General features: G+C 41.1%; 1 protein-coding gene across 22 annotated transcripts in view; it reads right to left on the bottom strand.

Annotated features, from left to right (window-relative positions):
- DTNA (dystrobrevin alpha) overlaps positions 1-21217 on the bottom strand; it is a 291661-nt gene that overhangs the window by 64682 nt on the left and 205762 nt on the right. For all 22 annotated transcript variants that reach the window (XM_066330583.1, XM_066330599.1, XM_066330567.1 and 19 more), the window contains one exon: positions 2345-2558. In XM_066330583.1, coding sequence (XP_066186680.1) covers positions 2345-2558 — 214 coding nt within the window. The remainder of the gene's footprint in view (positions 1-2344; positions 2559-21217) is intronic.

The raw sequence follows: 21217 nt of genomic DNA, 5'->3' as shown, positions 1-21217 counted from the left end.
TTTTCAGCAGGCTATAATAGAAGGAAGAGGCTCTGTTTAAAGATCTTCAGCCAGTACAGTACACAAAGAACAATATACATATTAACCAGCACTAACTAAATGAGACAGTGGCAGGCTTATTAGATTTTAAAACATAAAATAACTTGTTCTTGTGGTCCTTTCATTTGTATTAGGTTGCAGACTCCATTTCTCCACTTTCTCTGGACTCCAAATGGGACATGAAAAACTGCACCACCTTCTCTGGACCTGCAGCACCTTGCAGTTTGCCTTCCTAAACCTCATGAGGAGACTCCCATGCGCACACTTCTATGGCCTGCTGAGTCCCTCTGGATGACACACAAAGCATTGCTTCTCCCTGAATATGAGACCACAGGAAAAGACATTGCTCCTCCTTCCACCAACTTTTAACTTTTAGAAGTGAATGACCTTTCTGCTGCACTTGAGGGGAGAGAAAGGAGCAGCAGGGGAAGCAGAGACAGCAGCTCTGGTTAGATCCCAGCAGCTCTCGTGCTGTCCCTGTAGCATGTAGAGACACCTCTCTCCCTCTGTTTTCCAGAAACCAGGAAACCTGAACCACCAGTGGTTGTTAAACCAATATCCAACACAAAATTTCAATGATATGAGCCATACTGAAGTGTAGGGCATATTTTTAGAATCAGATGCTTACCGGGAATATCTTAATTTGTGACAGGTGTCTGGACTTCCATTACAGTATAGAGAGACCTAGCTGACATATATCTCCACGAAACCTGAACTTCAGACCGCACCTGAACCTCATCTCATATGTTTAGTGTATTCAATATGGGGTGATAGGCAGCTAGTCCCTATCTCTGACCTCAGAGCTGGGAGCCTCTTCCTAGAGATCCCTTGGGTGTCTCTGCCCTTCTGGGGAGTGCATCCCATGCACTACACTCAGAGAGAGGGAGCACAACAGACTGAGCTGCTGCTTGACAAATGAAGTGAGGGTCACAGTTTCCTCACCCCGGGGTGGGGGCCTGATGGGAACCCAGAAACAGATCATGAACCACAGCACATGGGATGTTTTAAGGGGAAGCAAAACCATATCCCCTTAAAAACATTCTCTGATTCCCTCCAGGGGACTAAATTCCTCTACTCCATTTTGCTTCAAGTAGCTGTGCTGTGTAGTCGAGATCTTTACCCCTTTACAGTGAGCTTTTAAATAAGCATATTATCACAGGTCTTCCTTCCACAGTCCAGGGTCTCTCCTTGTGTTTACCAGCCAGGAAGCAGTTTACTTGTGGCATGCAGCAACAAATGCATTTGGTCATTTCCAGCATCCTTTAGTCACAGCCACAGTGGTATGAATTAAAATGCCCGTTCCTTCTTTTATTGCCCTTGAGGGGAGGAAAATATTCCTGAAGGCTATTATTTCACAATGGACTGGCTTTTCTTCCTCTCAGAGGGGCAGGAGGAGAGGTTGAGTGCAGCCTTCTCATGTGGAACATCTACTTTTTCTCCCCGTTGCCATGGTGACTGAGCCACTGGCTGGTCTGGCATTGAGAAGTGCTCAGTGACACCCAGTAGCAGGGCAGCAACACAGAGGACTGGGAAGAGGCAGGGGAAGCATCCTCATTTTAATGTTTAATGGCCACTGTTTTGTATTGGTTACATTTCAAAAAAATAGCCATAAAGTGACAATATCTGAATCTGTCAGACTTAACCACTGTTCCCCAATAACTCAGTTTTGAGGACTGCAAGTATTGCAGTACAGGTTGCCAACTACATATTCAGAAACTGTAATATGTATACAAAGAATACTCCTTAATATATGTGGTTTGCTCTATCTCAGACTTATTCCTTTTGTAATACGAGTCCCACGCAGTAATAAACAACATGAATTTCATCACCTCTAGGTCTTTAATCCTATTTCTGTCATGGTCTCAAAATCATGCTGCACTGGCATGAGCCAGAAAAAAAATTGCTTACAGCTGCAAGAACTTGCAGGGAAATGAGCTCTTTCAAAATAATGAGCTATTAACCCGTGGCACTGCTGCAGAGGCATTGCAGTGGTGTCAGCCACTGGTGTGTCAATAAACAACAAGACAAATTAGAAGCGCATGTGAATTTGTTTCTGTAGATAATTCTTCTTTGATATAAACTGGAACAAGTCTGAGTAGCTGGATGAAAACACAGTTGTGCTGAATTTGGCTCGAAAGAAAGGAAGGCAGAGGCCCTTAATTTAGGTTATCTCCCTAGTTAGCGCTATTCACATGCTAGTTATTTGGGACAGAATTGAGCCTGTTCCATTGTTTTCCAGAGATATTTCTGGAGGAAGCAAAACCCTTTCAGCCGCTGGGAGAGGAGGGAAGGCAGGCAGACTTACGGATCAAAGGCCGCCAGCAGGAAGTTGAGCAGCAGGCTGATGGACTGCTCCACGTTGATCTGGTGGGTGGTGGGCATGCGTTTGTTGAGCTGGTAGAAGATGGTTGAAATCACAGCCTCCAGGCGAGCCACGTTCAGTTCGATGCTGGGGTCCAGGTTGTTCAGCGCGTTCTCCCGCAAGGCTTCGATCACGTTCCAGATGTCCACCAGGTGCACTAGGGGACAGGACAGAGAGACTCAGCTGGGAAAACAGGCTCCTGAAAGCAACTGAGAAAAAGAGTCACCTCCTCTCGCGGGGTGGGGAATAACACAGCCATGTACAACATGCTTCATGAATAATTAAATGAATTAATGCCTTTTCCATCACCGAATATTGAATCTGGTGGAGGAATAAGCAAATAAAATCCAAATCCGTTAATAAGTAAACAATATATTGATATTAGTAGTTGTAATGAGTACAACCTCAGCTTGGGAAATCATTCCTCATTGTATAAAGTATTCAAATAAAAGTCTGTATTTTACAGAAATCACTGAAAGGTAAACATATGCTAATTGTTTTTCTGAACCATGCCTTTATGAATCCCCATTCAGAAATTACTCTTAGATATTAATTTGCATAGCAGATGGGCTTTTCAGAAGATCCTACGAATACTAAGTGCTTATCACATACTGATATTTTGAAAATTCTTTTCAGCAATTTGTATGGAAAGCAAAATATTTTACAGAAACAGAATTGCAATTGAGTCAGGGTACATTTAAACAAATAACACATAATAAAGTGATCCAAAAGTCATATTTTATGTCTTCTAAATATATTTGCCAAATGATTTGTTAAATCTCTCTCTCTGATGAAGACCAGGTCTAAGCTGAATTAGATGGGGCCTGTTTTTACCTACAAGGACAGCTTAAAGGACAATCTCTGCTCCCTCTTCATATAGTACCCAAACTTAAATCTTGCTTGCAGAGCACTGTTATTGTAGCAGTATGATTGGCTTGCCATGGATTGCCATTTCCAGAAGAGGTGAACTGTGCCAAAAATAAATTCTTACAGTAATTTAAAAACTGGATTTAGTTCAAACCTGAACTCAAAGGTTCATCCCTTTATCTTAAGTATTACCTACTGTCCTACCAAAATGTCAATAAAAAAAAAATCAGGAGGCTCAGGGTGCAATTTCTGTTTTCTTCACCAGAGAAACTACTGCACAGCTCTCATTACACAGCATGGTGATATGTCTTACGATGTATCAAAAGCCACCTGTATGTGGAAGGAGATCCTCATGTTTGTAGATAAACTTAATCATAATCCTCCTCCTCATATTTTTACTTTATTGTTTTTCAGGTACTGTCTCAGACTGCAATGTGACATGATGGTCTGATGGCAAGGGGATGCAAGCTGATAGCAGATGGATGATGAAAACAGATGCAGTCATTTTACTTAGTCTAGAATCTTGCCCTGTGATTTGGTTTCCCTTCTTTTGCCTCAGGAATAAACAGCCTCCAAAACCATGCTAGTGCATATGTAAGCCCAAAGAGGAAGATACACCATACTGATGAGTGGTAACAGCAGCAGCAACTACTTTAGAGACTAGACGTGGCACTTTTCCACTTCTTGCTGCTCCCTAGCAAGTAACTGTGATACATTTCCATCGTGACACCAAAATATTTCTTTTATCTTTGTATTCAAAAGAAACTTCTATAGGCAAACTTATATGCTGGCAGGTTGCCTTCAAAATGTTATCCTGATTTAACCTGATGTTTGCACAGCCAGGTTTTAGTAGTGGGGGGCTACAGGGGCAGCTGCTGTGAGAAGCTGCCAGAAGTTTCCCCATGTTTGGCAGAGCCAGTGTCAGCCAGCTCCGGGATGGTTCCACTGCTGGCAAAGTCCGCACCATCCAGAAATGGTGGTAATGCCTCTGGGACAACATATTCAGGAAGAATTAAAAAAAAGGGGGTTGCAAAGTTGTAATTACTGCCAAAGAATAGCAGGGTGAGAATATGTGAGAAGAACACCCCTGTGCACACCAAGGTCAGTGCAGAAGTAGGGGGAGGAGGTGCTCCAGGCACCAGAGCTGAGAGCCCATAGCGCAGACCACAGTGATGCAGCTGTGCCCCTGCAGCCCATGGATGTCCAGGAGGATGCAGAGATATGCCTGCAGCTCCTGGAGGAGCCCACATCAGGTGGGTGCCTCAGAGGAAGCTGTGAATCTCTGGGAGGCCCGTGCTGGAGCAGGGTCCTGGCAGGGATCTGCAAACCTATGGAGAGAGGAATGCACGATGGAGCAGTGTCTTCACAGGACTTGTGACTCCGTGGGGACCCATGCTGGAGCTGCCTGTTCTTGAAGGACTGCATTCCGTGAAAGAGTGACCTGTGCTGCAGCAGTTTGTGCAAAAATGTTGTCCACAGGATGGAGAAGTTCATGGAGAACTGTCTCCTGTGGGAAGAACCCCAGGTTGGAGCAGGGGATGGATTCCTCCTCCTGAGCAGCAGCAGAAACAAACTCTAGTGAACTCACTAAGAATCCCCCTTCTATGTCTCCCTGTGCCACTGAGGTGGAGGAGGTAGAGCTTGTGAAGGGGGGAGGGTGGGGGAAAGGTGTTTTTAAGGTCTTATTTTACTTCTCATTATCCTGCTCTGATTTTGTTAGTAATAAATTCAATCCATATCTCTAATGAGAATCTGTTTTGCCTGTGATGTTATTTGGTGGGTGATATCTCCCTGTCCTTATCTCAACTCTTTGTTATATTTTCTCCCCCCCTTGACCAGCTGCAAAGGGGAGTGATAGAGATGCTTTGGTGGGTGTCTGGCATCCAACCAGAGTCAACCCACTACAGCTGGATGGGTGGAGCACACAACCTCTGAACTCTTCTGTTTGTTTTCTGGCTGGTGGAAGAGCAACTTCCCGATAAAAGATCTGGCATAGGTCTCAGATCCTTTTAATGCAGTCATTCCCATTCCCACTCAATCACTTTTCTCTGTCACATAGGTAATCTGGATAAATAGAAGATGAACTATCTCCATGAAGACAGCTGGCACATAATAACTGACCCTTTCAGGGCAGCTTCTCCACATGGCTCAGAGGCCAGAGAATGGAAGAAGTCACCAGAAAGCAGGCCATTGTCTGGTCCAGGAGAGAAGGGTTAATGAGCATTCCACCACCATAACGAGCCAAGGAAAGTACCAGAAATACAGCACAACATGCCAGAAGATGCAGGAACAGCCTGGACCATGTGCATGTATTTTGTGGTGATATTAAGAGGGAAGGACAGGCAGAAAGCAAAGGTGAAGTGGGATGTTTCCCTCAAGGTCCATGGCCATGAAGGCTGTTGTTGCTGGCCATGGGAGATGTCTCTGGTCATTCAGGCAGATGAAGAAGGTGCTCCCACCCGCTTCACCAAGTTGGCTTCTGGTTATCCAAATCATCAAACATGAACTACAGAAAGGTAACAATGTGGGAAATTACCAGGCATAACAAATTGCAAAAGACTAATGCCATATGCAGATGGCTCACCTTGACTTGAGGCTACACTGACAAGAGAGCAATCCAAGAAACAGGACGAATAGGGGTACCAGTACTACAGACCATGGCAGAAAATTACTAGGACAACCTTATTATAAATACTGAATAAGGATGTAAAATCAGCAACAGTACAGCTGGCGGGAAAAGAATAAACAGGGACAGGCTGTTTATCTGGGTGTGCATGAGTGTGGTAGCAGAAAAAAGCATGAGAGTGGAAAAGGGCAGTTTGAAGGGTAACAAATCACATCATCAGAACTGCTGGGGTACCTTTCAAGCAGCCTGTGCAGGAATTGTTTTGACCATACATGTTCACTTCTGCACTTCTGCAGTCACTGGTAACTGTGATGGTTTTCCTAACCTCGATAAAAGGTTACCCTGGGAGGAAGAATCAGACATCCAGACTCCCTAACAGTGAGAATTTCATGCTGTAATTAAACTTTAATTGCTGTAGGCTAGTAGTGGAAAATTCTTGAATATGGAGGAAAAAAGCTGGCACTATGAATAAGGCTGAAATGGGGGTTGGTGTCTTTATTCTTCACATGATTTAGTACAAATACTGTGTGGCTGTCAGATTTTAATGTGGGGTTTTTTTGCTGTTTTGTTTTCCTACTGATATTATATTTCTCATAACACAGTCATATCAAGAGTTAGTTTTGATGATGGTCTTGGGAAGGAAAATGTCCAGAGGCTAGCAGACATGGGACTAATAACATCAGTATACTAAACACATCTGAGAGAAAATTACTGGTTTTATTGTTAACTCTAACCTGAAAACCTTGTAAGTTCTCCCAATGTTCATTGGTATGCCAGAAAGGTAGGGCACAAGAAAATGACTTATTGAAGATTACACAGCTGTAAGAGTTCCCTACCCACCATGAAATATTAGTCTGAAGGAACTGCTGTGTATTTGTGCTATAAATAATTTTACTTTGGCATTTTTTTTCCTCCAGAAACACTTCGGTAGCACTTGAGGCTGAATAAACAACAATCCTACTGCACTATTTTATTTTGCATTTTATTCACTAATTTTACATATACCTAAGAGGCTGGAAAGTACTATTTCATGGAGGAGGAGATGGAGGATGGACATGAGCCAGACATTTAACAAGAACTACTGATTTTGAAAATACCTGCTCAAATGTCTAGCTCTAAGTCACAAGCGCATTTTGTTAGGCTGCTGTACAGATGACTGAAGTCTCTGACCTTTACTCAAGTCAGTTGTTATGGACAAGAATCATGCAGCTAAATTAAATGTAAGAAACTAAGTGTCTACTGTTGACCAGTGACCAAGGCTCCCCCTCATGTCAGTGAAAGAAAAAAGCACCTTAAAGCATCTGTTGGGAGACAGGTGGGATGACCAGTGCTTTGAATCTGCCCATATTTATTCACTGACTACAGTCAAAGTCAAAAGCTACATGTTTACATGAGACATGCACCCTTGGAGCTGGTAAAGTTAACTGAGTTGAATACCTCACCTTCCTCCTCAAACATTAAGAAAAGATGTCTTTTTTAGTCTGACTACTACATGGCCAAGAATAATTTGGGTTTTACATAAAATATGAATAATAAATACTTCAATCTGTATGAACAGCTACCAGATCCTGTCCTAGTCACTACCTTTTACATTGCAGCACTTGACCTTGTGTAGATTACATTCAGGTGTAGTGCCCTACTGATTGCTTCAAATTCTATTATTTTTTTAAGGTTACTCATACAGTAAGCAAAGTTTTACGTATTATATCATGCTGCCAAGTCAAAATGTCAGTATTGGCAAAAGGATAGTAAAACACAGGACTCTGCAAGCTCCACTCATCTGCACTAATAGAAATTGATGCCTATAGCTAATGTGGTATCTGTATTCTGTTCAATGTAGTAAGAGAATGTCAACCTTGCAAACTTTGCATAAGCTTACATTCCTCATCTTCTCTTCTACCCATTTTCCATAATATCTGCTATGCTCATTTATTTATTTATCCATCCCTGAGATTGTTTTAATCTCACTGAAGAATGGATATCTCCTTAGTTTGTTTGCAAAACGCATAGTGAAATAAACCCCAAATCTGATTTCTACATGCTACATGATGCTAACAAGAAGAGTTTGCAGAGTAACAAAGCAGCATATAAATGCAGGAGAGCTTTCTCTCTCCTAAAATCTGCCTTGAATTCCCTCAAGAGACTAAAATTCAAAAAATTTGGTTTTAACTTCTATTGCTGTTGCTGCTTTTGTTGCCTTGCCCACATTTCCCACTGAAAAGTGAATTATGCCTCAGCCTGTGGAAGATGCTCCTTTGGAAACAGATTTGGAAAATAAGAGAAATCTGTTAGTTGTTCCTTCAGTGCCAGCAGATGATCACTATGCAGCAGGAGAAAAAGCTGCTTTTATCTAGTGCCTGTGTGGTATAAGGGTATCAAAAATCATGAAGCCCAGCCAACATTCACGGACCCTTCAGAAAGGCCTCACACACTGTAAACAACACAAATACCCAGGTATAGATCTCACTCATTTGCCTGATGTCTGAAAAAAATGTAGACAATCTCCGTAACAAAGGAAAATGTAGACAATCTCAGTAAGCAAAGGAAACTATGTTTCCCTTTAGATTTTCTGAAGTCACAGCTAAGCTAATGTTCCGCATTTTTACATCTTCTATGGCAAACACTCTCTGCTAATTTAACTTCTATGACATTATGTAATATTTAGACAGCATCACAGAAAGTTTCCTATTTGAGCATGTTCAGTAACAGAGAGTGATTAGTGAATGTAGATTAAGTTCAGTGTCCAGACAGAAGTGAGATGATGCAGATGAGGAGTATTACAGATGGCTGCCATTCACTCCACAGCAATCATCACCAAAAAATGCACTCTTTGAGGAGACTCAGACTGAACTGCAGAGAATTAAGATTAATGCATGAAAATACACACCAAATAACACATGTGATTTCCTTCAGTGGCCTCCTTCAACTGTTAAAGCAACATTTGGATAGTGCCTGTTGCCAGTGTACTGAGACAGAACTGATCAGTCTCTCCGAGCAGGACGCAGGGGGATGAAGATGGCTGGCTCAGTTTGAAAGTAGTTTTGCATTTTCCACAAATGAAAAAGTTTTCAGATACTTAAGTTTTACATCCTGCTCTTCTGCCTTTACCTGTGTTCAGAATACCTCTTCTGTTTACTTTTTACTACCTTTATAATGAAAGTGAGCAATTAGTAGTCACAGTGCAGAATGCCATCACCTACTACTCTGTCAACAGGTCAGTTGGTGGAAGAGATGCACCCCAGATACATTTAGAGAAAACACAATTTAGCAATCTTATTATTAATCTTATTATTATACACACATATGTCCGTTTTACTGATTGTCTTGGGCTATGAAACCAAAAAATGTTTATTCATCGCTTGAAACCAGTTCGGGAGGTGTTTATCTCTTGTAACTCCCGGGGGAAGGGAGCGGATGCCTTCTGATAATGGGCCAGCTGTTAAAACTGGGTAGGCCATTGTTCCTTATCTCTTCCATGAAATGTTCACTCTCCAATGGGGTATCTTCTGTTAATGGGCCGCTAAGGCTCACCAATGACATGACACATTACGTCATCCCATTGTGAGATGCTCCAGCCAGTGTGGGGAGCCATACTGTTCCTACTCAGATAAAAATTGAGACGTAGGAACACCAGATGCTGGTTTTTCACTGGATTCCTGAAGGAAGACTGGACCCATCTTGCCATTACTGAACCCTTTTTTCTACAGGACCATCTCTACTTCAACAGAACTCCATCTGCCACTCCAGGAGGGCTTACTTTGGACTGCTTCTAACATCCTGACCAACAGGGTGTCAGGTTGTATTTCTGACTCTGTCAGGGTTTCTGGGATTTTCTGTATGTTTGCTTGTTTTTTGTACTACTACATTTGTATTCTTAATATTTCTAGTAAAGAAACTGTTATTGCTATTCTCAAATCTTTGCCTGAAAGGCCTTTAATTGCAAAACTATAATAATTTGGAAAGGGGAGGGTTTACATTCTCCATTCCAAAGGAAACACCAGCTTTCCCTGGCAAATACTTGTCTTGCCAAACTAAGATACTGATCTTGATCCTCCCTCTTTTCTTCAGGAATTTTCTAGGCTCTTCATTCTTCATCTTCAAAGAACCAACGTATTTTTAATTTATTGTAACTAATAACTTTAATTTATTTACAATAAATAATTTTCTGTTTGGTAGATACAGTATCTACAGTATTAGAGAGAAGATATGGGCTACATTTCTTTTTTTCAATTCGAAGCAAATAAATTGATATTTACTTCTGCAGTGAAAAATGAATTTTTCTATCCATCATGTAATTTGTAATTATGGAAAGGCTCTGAGATAATCTTGGGTATATCACTAATCTCAAAGGAGGCAGATTACTTCAAATATCAGCTGTCAAGAAAAGATGTTGCCTTAAGCAAACATAAAAAAGAAAAAAACTGTAGCAAAGTTTATCTTCTAAGTAGTAAAAAAAAAAGTTTAAAACAGTCTGTGTGCTTATGCTTTGTGCTTAAGCTTTCTTATCATTAAATGGATCTACTTATACAGAAATCCTTATCTGCCCTATTTAATTTTTTTGTATTACATCCTAACCATGGACTTTACAAAGTTATCTCTCCATTTACTACTAAATGAACATGGAAGAGGAGATTACATTTAATCAAACACAGGAAGTGACTAAATCAGAGCTTTAACAATCAATTCAAACTGATTTAACATAGAGTAGGTCTAAGTAAATATAAGTTAAACATGTCCAAGTGATAGTTAGGACCAAAATTCTCCTTGATGTATTTTTCTTTGTTGGTGAATACAAGAAAAAACTTCTGAAGAAATGCTAGTTTAAATTATTTCCGAAATTTTACTATACTTTTCAGGAAGATTTTATTCCAGCAAAGCTCTTATACACATGCTTGATTTTAAGCATACTTGTACTGTCATTTGAAATCAATGGCACTTCACTGTATGTCAGGTATTTCAGGTGGATTTCATTAAAAGGGAAAGATTTATGCTTCCTTGTCCAACAATCCTAAAAATATTATAAAATACGTTAGACAATTCCTCTTTTTTTCATTAGAATCTATGAACCCATCACAATTAGGGTACTGGAGCCATTTGTCATCCTCATTGCTAAGAAGCCCTGGGAGGTTATTCACACTTTTTGTTTGGATCCCTCTCTCCTACTGCCAAGCAGGTAACAGGGCTGACTGAGGCATGTTTTTTCTCTAAACTACACCTGTTGGTGGCCAAGCTGCCCTGCAAATCAGTCAGCTGTAGTGTCACCTGTACATCCCACTACTTCAAAAATCAAAGTGACAGCAATGAAGGCTTGCAGTATTTTGGTATCTCTGGATACCAAATTACATGAAAAAGAAAATGTACCAGGGTGTTGTGTCTAAAATGAGGTACTCTTTGGCAGAGTAAACCTGGTGACAGTTGTCACTCGACACAGTGTGGCACACCCAGAGTACTCACGGCCCAAATATCTATTAAGAAGAAACTTCTCACTGTGAGGGTGGTGAAGCACTGGAACAGGTTCCCCACAGAAGCTGTGGATGACCCATCCCTGGAAAAGTTCAAGGTCAGCATGAAGTGAGTCACCCCATGGATGGGGATTTGAGCAAGCTGGTCTAGAGGAAGGCAGCTCTGCCCATGGAAGGGGTTAGAACTAGATGATCTTTAAGGCTCCCTTCGACCCAAGACATTTTATGATTTCATGATTCAGTGCAAAGGAGTAGAGAACATGGAGCCACACTCTTCTCAGGCATAAGACAGTGAAAGGACTGAAGGAAACAGGCCCAAATTAAAATACAGGAAAACATTTAAACATAGGGAAAAAAAAATTCCCTGTGAGGATTTTCAAACAGTGCGATATTGCCCACAAAGGCTGTGGAGTCTCCATCCTTGAAAATAATCAAACCTGAACAAGACAAAACCCTGAGCCACCTGCTGTAGCTGACCTTGTTGTCTCCAGAAGTCCCTGCCAACTTCATTGATTCTGTGATGTTCCTGTCTGAACATGAACCTATACTGCAAAAACGCAGCAACTCCAACTGGAAGGGAGTCAGTGTTGCCTCAATGACTTTTCTCTAAAATCATTACTCAAGTAAGCTGTGCTCCAAGGCCCTTCTCTAACACACGTAGTAAATAAAAAAACCACATAATCTACCCTGTGGCCTCTTGAATGTTTGAGAAACAGTCATCAAGAGGTTTTGTGTGAGATGTACTGTGGGCCTTCACAGCACTGTGCATACTCAGGTATTCCCTTGAGCTTTCCCTTGAAGGCCTAGGGATTTCAGGGAGAGGTCATGGTTCCATTTAATCCCCTGTCAGCTGCATGCATTCCTCCTCCTCCTCACCTTTCTGTCTATGCGGTGAGACTGCACAGGTATCTGGTATGCACTGGCTCAGTAGGAAGCTGGAATAAGGCTATCCACTTCTACATGCCCATCCCAGTGGTGAGCAGCCAACAGAAACAGCTTTTTCCTGCACCAGTGTGCAGACAGAGTAAGTCAGCTGCATTTGGATTCACTGGATTCATGCAGATCACCAGTGCCAGTGATGCCACGTGGGAGAAGTGATGCCCCAGCCATCAGGAGCTGGGCTGTCTGTGCATGTGCCAGCCAGCTGCACACTGCATGCACAGAAGACATTCCTGAGTGGGTGCCAAACCTGCTGCTGGTTGTTTGGAAATCTGCAGGACCCAATGTGTACAACTGAGGCACTGAAAACTTAGGGAAAGTTTTAAAGCTTCCTCTGTCTGCATACTTGGGCTGACATCCTCTTATACTCGACCTATGTTATGGCCAGAAGGAAAAATGAGCTATTTTAAAAACCTCCTGGGATTCCGATCACTAAAGACCTTTGGTCAAGTGTTACTACTGAAGAATAATCATTAGGCTAACAATACAGTGAAATGTGGTCTCTTCATTTTTAATATCATACCTAACAAATTCACCAAGGTGTATGAGTGTGTAAAAATATCCAGTAAGATTTTTCTTTTATACACTAATTTAATTTACAAAAGAAGTTCCTTCTTTCCCTGCTGTCAATTCCTGACCATCTTGTCTTACCTATTTAACCTAAGACTGGAGGGCTCTCTGTGGGTGGCAAAAGCCATCAGTCTCTCCAAGGAGCAGCCCTAATGACAATCAATTCTGCAAAAGGGAACAGTGGGTGATCCAATCTGAGCGCTAGGCTGGGGAAACTGTTGTCATCTACTTGTCACCCAGATGCTGGCAACGTGTTTCTTTCTTTTAAAACGTGCTTTGAAATAATTTATTTGAAACTATCAACCAAGTATGACGTCTATAAAATAAAACAATAAAAAAATTAACTCTAAGCATCTTAGTATTTTCATGACAACTAGGAACGAATTAAAACTCTGCCCTGTTGCTAAGAAGTCAACAACGATAGCTTAAATACATTGATTACACGTAATTTTCTTATTTTAAGAGTTGAATGTATCTATGAATTAAAGACCAATGTGCAAATAGCAGACCTATTGCTACATGTATTCTGTTATAATTATTGGGGAATTAATTAATTTTGTATAAAACATACACTGTATCAAATGCCTCTGCCTCTTTGAAATAAAAAGTGTGGTGCAACTGTAAGTCCTTTCCAGGAATAGGAGAACTACATCTGCAAAATAAAAGAAGGAGTCTTCTGAAGGAGATGGGCTTTCTTCTGAGATGGGATTGCTAATGACTCGGTGATTATCACTTGATTGGGATTTTATTTACGTCGGACTAGTGGGCATGTGTACGCCAAGTTTTCAAAAATCTAATCAGGAGCCCCAATACTGCCCAGAAAGCCATTCACTAAACTAGCAGAGGGAAAGAAAAGAAATATGAATTTGAAACACCCGCAGAGTGGACAATAGGGTGAGGCAACTTTTGCCTCGAGCAAGAAAAACTGGATAAAACTGGATTGTGTGCGGGCAGAACTTGTGAACCAGGGAGGATACGGCACGCTGTCACATCTGAGGTTCACCCATCATCAATCCCGGGGTCCGTGCTGTCCGATTGATTTTTATTTTTCCATAAAATCTATTTAGCAAAAATTTATCAATAAATTGGCATTTTTTATGAAATTAGACTCGTTATTTATAACAAATTCCATAGTCGGAAACTTTCTAACCATCCCAAGATGACGGCTATTATAGACTCTGTGCCTCTATTATCCTTGCAATCCCACTACAGAACTATTTCAATGAGAAAGGCTTTGTTTGAGACACTGTGTGATCAGGCCTCAGTCTGACTTATTACTTCCTACAAAAGGGTTTTTTGCAAGCGTCAGCTTTCAAATCGCCAAAGAACTCATGAGGTAACAGGGCTTGATCAATAGATATGTACGATACACAATAGCTTTCTCATCCCTCTTAAAAAAGGTCAGTTTCCTTCGCACTCGAGCTCTCAGGTCAGTTTGTAAAGTACAGATCTGGTGAACCTGAATCGCGGAGACTTTCAAGAAACGTTTCTAGCGGAGAACCAGCAGCCCCGTGTGAGCGCTCCGACGTGGGAGACTGAGGTGGAAGCTCAGGAATGGCCGAACACAGGAGCAGGAGGCCCCAGTGCGCGGCTGGCACGGCTCAGACGGTGTGTCAGAAGGCAGAGATCCCCGCCAGCCGGCCGCACAGCTCCCGGTGGGCGCTCGCCACAGGATGGCACTCCTGGGTGTGTTTTAAACACAGCCGCGCTCCCCCAGCATTTTAACTCTCTCCTGGCACAGAGTCAAGCGAGACAGCGCGAATGAGAGGCGGCGCATCCCCACGGCTGTGTCCCGAAAAGGGCCCTGTCTCTGTGTTTAGACACATCAAGAGTATGTGCGGGGACACTGGGCTGTGTGCCTGTCCTGCACAGGCCACCACGCGTGACGGGCAAACAACGCCAGAGCCGTGCGGTGGAAAAGGCAGAATGTCTTCATGTTGGATGCCCTTATTACTGTGATAACATCTTCTCCAGCAGTATGCTTCTTCAAATGCCAAGTCTGACTTACACCACATCTTTCTTCCATCAATAATTTCCTTTTTCCCTCTGATACAACCGCTGCCAGCTCCATCCATCCCCCCCCTAAAACACTCCCCATACCACAGGAGGACTACAGCTTGCTTGGCACTGTTACCAGCCAAAAGCAACCATAGAGTGAAAGCAAATGTTAAAAAAATTGGGTTATTTAAATTTTTCATTAATTTTGAAGCAGTGCACATTACCAGCTTAAGGATACAGAGTGTTGTCCCCAATCTCATATTAACTGCTGTTTCCTTTAAAATAGCCTGTGATAAGGGAAAATGTGATTTAACATTTCTTTACAATAATTTCTTAACTAATAGCTATAGAAAACAACTTGAGATTACATTGTCAGCCTTTAAGGTTCAGTCATATCACAAAGGTCAATGAAAAAGAATGAGCACCTATTATACATTAGAATTGCTTGAAAACAAAAGCCCTCTTTAGCATATATCCTGTTTTCCATAGTGTGATCCACGGTTACTTTGTTTTCTGTAGTATTATTTTCTTAAATTTTAGGCTTGGCCAGACTGCAAAGAGCAACACAAGGTACAGGATACTAATGAAAGATGAATCGTGCACTTTCCTGAATTATAAAAGATGTGATTTTTACATATATGCAAATTCTTAACCCGATCCTTATTCTATTAATTTAAATATTTTCTTATGTAATGTGGACTGAATTTGACCCATAACATTTTCATCTATTAAAAATAATTAGAAAAATTCTTAAGCTGAACTTAATGCTTGGGTAAACAGTCTGATATCACAATTGCATTTTTCATCCCCAGAGCAGAAGAGACATACTGAAGACTATTAACACATGTTTCTCTCTTCTGAAGAGTTTGGTTCAGTCCAGAGGGTTCCTGGGACAAAATCCCAGTACCAGCTTCAGCTGTTGAGAGCAAGAGCACTGCTATGAAGCAGGACATTCATGAGACACAGAGGACTTCAGTGAAAAAGCATCTTATGCCTGACATCATAAGGACAGTTCAAACTGATCTTACTTAACCTTTTGCTGAGATTGGTAATCAAGTTGCTAATTACTGTCAGAGGTTCCAGCTTCCACAGGTATTTAATCATGTATTACATTTGAAAACAATGCAATTGATTTGCCCCAAAATCTCCTGGAATATGAGCTATAATCAGCTTGGAAAGAGGGAAAGATGGATCCTGGAATCTGGAATATCCATTTTTGGGGTATCAATTTCATTTGAATAGTCAGTCTCTTATTTAGAGAAACTATCCAGAGTATTTTGACTAAACTGTGTCTTTATGTTCACACATTCTTTCCAGATTTTCTCTCCTGACATTACCCACATTCAAAGCAATGTCTTCTGCCAGAGTGGGTCGGTGCTCCACTTCCCCAGCTGATTCCCTCAGTAACCAGGCCTCCTAAACCAGAAAGCAACTGCAGTGTCTCCCCTTAAAATACCATGCTCTAAAACTCCACATCTCTTGAGGAAATAAGGACTAGGCCAAGGAGAAAAGTTCCAGCTGATACAAACATAGCTCAACAATCGGCAACAATGAGAAAGGCAACAAGACTGCAGAATGTGAGATGGCAGATAAAAGAGATTTAGGTGAAGTTTAGCACATCTATCCTTCCCCTTGTGTGTAACAGAAGCACTTTAATGATGCTGTCAGGGCCCCTAGATGGAGTAAGAGTCTTGATGTACATGGCCATGTATCTGTCATCCCTTAATTTACACACGCAGTCCTTAAAGATATCCTGCAAATCCAAGACAAAATAAAGAGTTTCAAGGCAAAATACAGATGAATGAACTATGGAAAATTAAACTTGGGGAAGATCAGGACCTTTACAAGAGATGCAGTATGATACTAGTGTCAACTCCATTTATCAGAAATTGAGTTCAACCTCCTCAAACAATACACACTGAGAGACTGATTCATTCTTTCCTTTGTGCCATAGTGATGTCAATGAGTTCAAAAGAGTTGCTTTCAATTTACTCCCTGTCAGGAAAAGAGACATCCATCTATCCATCCACACGGACCAAAGAAAAAGCTGAGCAGACAGAGAACTTCTGTGGAATTAGACTACACTGTTCTCGGTTAAAGGGCCAAACACGCCGCTAGAAAACCTCTGCAGCCAAAAATAATATCACAGATACAAATCAGTCTGAATTCAGCCTAGAATGCCTTGATTCAGCACAAGGAAAATGGCTTCTGTAAAGCCACTGTATATCACAAACATTAATGCCAGGAAGCTGAATGTTCATTGTATAGAGACCCAGAACTGTATTAATAACAATGCCTACTGAGGACATTCTATTGTGCAGTCTCTTCACACTTATAAAGGCAGGAAATTATTTTTATGGCCAACATCTTCTGTTCTCACAATTTGTCCTAGTATACCAGATACTAGCTGTATGAAATCTTCCACTAAGACCTAATGAAAACAAAACTAGACACAGTAGAATATGATACAATGGCTAAGTTAAAGCTTCTCTCTGAGTATTCTGGGTGTTACGAAGTTGATCTATATTACTAAAGTTACAAAAACATTGGATGTAACTGAAAACTAATGAGCATGCAAAAAAACCACTCTTTGGGAATCACAGGAGGAGAGAATTGTAATAAAAATGACATCAGGTCCTACATTCTGACTTTCCTTCTGGGCACTGTTTGCTGTCTTCACCCTGAAGAATCTCATAATTGCTGAGAACTTCCACTATTGGCTGTGGCTGGCTCCACAGTGGGCTTATTTATAAAAGTTACTGGAGACAGCAATGCGGAATGGCTGGAGACAGATCAGACTTTCTATGTCAAGTTTGTGATGAAGACCACTGTTCAGGCAGGAAGATGGTGCAGACTTTGTGGTTAAGGTGGAGGAAAGCTGTGGAGTGCCTACTTGTTCGCCCGAGCTGACTCATGGCTTAAAAACCAGGACAGGGTAAAAAAAGATGGGCATAATTTCCAACCTGGCAGATGCCATGGAGAAGCGGTTCAAAGCATGAGGAGGAATTTATTTACTGGAGGAGTAGTTAAGCATTGAAACAGGGAGTTAGTTGGTGGAGTCACCCCCCCTGGGAGTGCTCACGAGATGCTTGGACATGGTACTAAGTGCTTTGGTCTAGCTGACAAGATGGTGGTGGATCAAAGATTGGATGTGATGATCTTGAAGGTCTTTTCCAACCTAAATAATTCTGTGATTCTGTGAACGCAATGCTACAACACACATACAGGGCAAAATAGTCCAGCTTATCCTGTAAGGAATCTGCAAGCACATAAAAACTATCCCTTAGTCTCTACAGAAAAAATGTATGTATGGACTGAGCTCATGTATGACTCCTCAAAAATGACTGCTTCAGACACAGGACTTCAGGATGAAGGACCTTAGGAACAAAGGACCACAATCACCAAACTCACTGTTAACTGCTCCAAAGATGACTTGTTACTTCTTTTCCCCTTTGCCACATAAACAGGATGCAACACAGAAAAACCCCTGAGAGAATGACCCATATGTGACAGGCATTAAGTCACACTACTTAATGCACTCTGACACATTACTGAGGTGCTCATGTGACATCAGGGCAGACCCAGCAAAAGACTCAAACAGGACAGATCAGAACAGCTCAAAGAAAGGGAACAAAGGCTCAAATGTAACAGAGGGTTTGCCTGAAAAAAAGTTCTTGGAGCCGAGAAAGTAACAGGAAAAGAGTGCAGACAAGAGAATGAGGGTTGCAGAGAAGTCAGAGATAAAGCAAATGCCACAGATAATGACATGAAGCTGAAAAAGGGAAAGGGAAATAGTGAAGGAGACTTAAAAACACAGCTACAGATTGAGGGGAAAAACATGAGGATGAAAGAAGAAAAAGCTCTCGTGCAAAGAATCTGAAGATACAGTGATTCTGTGATCACCAAGGTATTGGTTTGTTTCCATCAAACAGTATGTCTACATATATTTTGCAATTTTTTTACAAGATTACAACAACAATAATAATAACAATAACTATTATTATTATTGCTATTATTTTGTTTGAAGTATTTATTAAGAGGACCAATATGAAATAGGATACAAAAACTTTTTGGCTTGGGGAAACTAAGCCAAAGGCTTCCAGACAAAGGTGAGTGACGCCTATTACCAGCAGCAGATGTTCAGAGACATGAGTGGGGAACAGAACAGACTGTCCAACCTTACACGTTCATCAGGAAAGCCATCAGAAATAGCACAGTGAATGGCAGTCTTCACGGAGTTCAGGAAGTCAGTAAGAAGAGATTTTCAGCTATGATCCAATTACAAAAGCTGTCTGCATTCAGGCAGAGCTGTGCCACCTGTGTAGCAGAGGGCAGCATGTAGGTATACTCGTGATGTGACCTGGGTCACGTGTCTGTTAACTTCTAACTTAAAGAAAGCCAAATCAGTCATTTTCCTCTTTCAAGGACAAAATAATATTAGCTGACAATCTTCTGCACCTCCTGTTTTCAACAGGAGCCCACTTGGGATCATGGGTATGTTTGAAATATCAATCTCTAAGCAACTGAAAGTGTAAGAGTTTTAAGGCAGATATCCTTGTTTCACTCCTTTCGACATTAAAATCAATTCCAAATATCCACTAATTGTTCTTGACCCAGTCTTGGATGGGACAGACTTGCAGTGTTAGCCTTTAAGAGCAAATAACTCAGGGACATCTGAGATAACACAACCCTCTTATATAACAAGAGTACACTTCATGCTAACACTGAAGAAAAGGCTGAACAGCAGTCCCTCAATGAACATGCCAAATATACAGGTTATATGCCAGCTCTCTAGCAGCTATTATGATTGTCAAGCATATTAATAAACTCTTACAGTTGAAAGGAAAAGAAAATCTGAACCTATTTTCAGGATATTGTGCTCTGAGCGAACAGTTACAGACTAAGGATTTGTCTTCAGGGAATATGCTAAATCAAGCCCTTTTGAACTTTTGATTAAATAATTGATGCATAATGCAGAACGTATAATATATGCATCCTTTTTCCATAGTTGCCTGGAAACCCATATGGAACAGTACTAGCAATTCCAGAAGCATTTAGTCTCTAAGTCGTTGCTGAAGACAAAGGAACAAGAAAGTTTTAAAAATCATTAACTCATCTCTCTTTCCATTCTTCAAATACTGCAGAATACCTGAATTAGTAACTCACACAATGGTATCATGACTCTTGTAATAAAGAGTGGCTTTTTTAAAAAGCTGTATTTCTTGGAGCCATGTGAATAACGCCACTCACTGTAAGGGAACTTGCAAGACTCGGCTTTCATTAAAATAGAAAACAAAGAACACAACTAATATATCCAGCCTATACCTTTATGCAATAGTAACAAGCAGATCATAGAATAACCAAGGTGATCAACAATGAAGAACAAAAATAAGAGTGCAAAATCGTGATCTTCTTTCCATATTATAGGATTTTAAGCAAATCTCATAAAAGACTGATCACTCAGGGTTTAGAAGAATATGAGAATCCCATGATCACAAATTCAAGAGGCAGATTGCTTCAAATTGCAGCCAAGCAGACCTTTTGCACTTCTCAAGTAGGCAACACTGCTTGTCATTCAGTCTGATTGCTCTGTGACCCAGCCTGAAACTATCTTGTGCTTTATTGCTTCCAAGATGAAATGAAAAACAGCATAAAACCCAACAATGAGAACAGAGCACTAACCATGGGAACTACAGCAATGATGGATTAAATTATTTAATCTAAAGAATTCTGTAATCATCATAATTTGGTGGTTCTGTTCCTGATGGTAAGTTTCCTGAGGAGGGCAAGTACAAAATTGCATGGGCTATACAGCTCTTGGGATGTAAAAGGCAGGATAGTGACAGTGAATGTCATGGCAGGAGGTATTCACTGTCACTATCATCTTCATATCTTCATGGGATTCTTGCACCTTTGCACATTTGTTGTGCACTCTATTTCACATTTGAGAAAATCAATGCTCACTGAGTTAAAGGATGAATGTCTTTGTACTACACTGGCAAGAGGTCTCGTTTGAATAAACAGAAGCAGTTAAATGGTCCTAAATTAACCAGCATGGAAAGATGAAAGATCTGGTGGTTAAATATCAACAGGACAGACTGGAACACTTGTGAATACCCTCCAACGTTGTGTTTAGGGAACTCATTTGGATATGTAAGGTCAGCATAGGTTTCCTCATGCAGAAGAAGAAAGTTTAACCTGGATGTCTTGTTAACTTCCTCAGCCACTGGATAACACAAAGGTCACAGCACCATTTCCAGTGTGGAATCAAGACTTGCTTATCCTTTCTTTTCACTACAGGTACCAGATATTGTGACTTTTCATTATGTGCTGAATGGTATGTTGAATGGGATG

The sequence above is a fragment of the Sylvia atricapilla genome, chromosome 1 (assembly GCF_009819655.1).
Source record: "Sylvia atricapilla isolate bSylAtr1 chromosome 1, bSylAtr1.pri, whole genome shotgun sequence".
In the NCBI taxonomy this organism is placed as follows: Eukaryota; Metazoa; Chordata; class Aves; order Passeriformes; family Sylviidae; genus Sylvia; species Sylvia atricapilla.
Note: the sequence above shows the minus strand (reverse complement) of the source record. Positions and strands in the feature narration are given on the sequence as shown.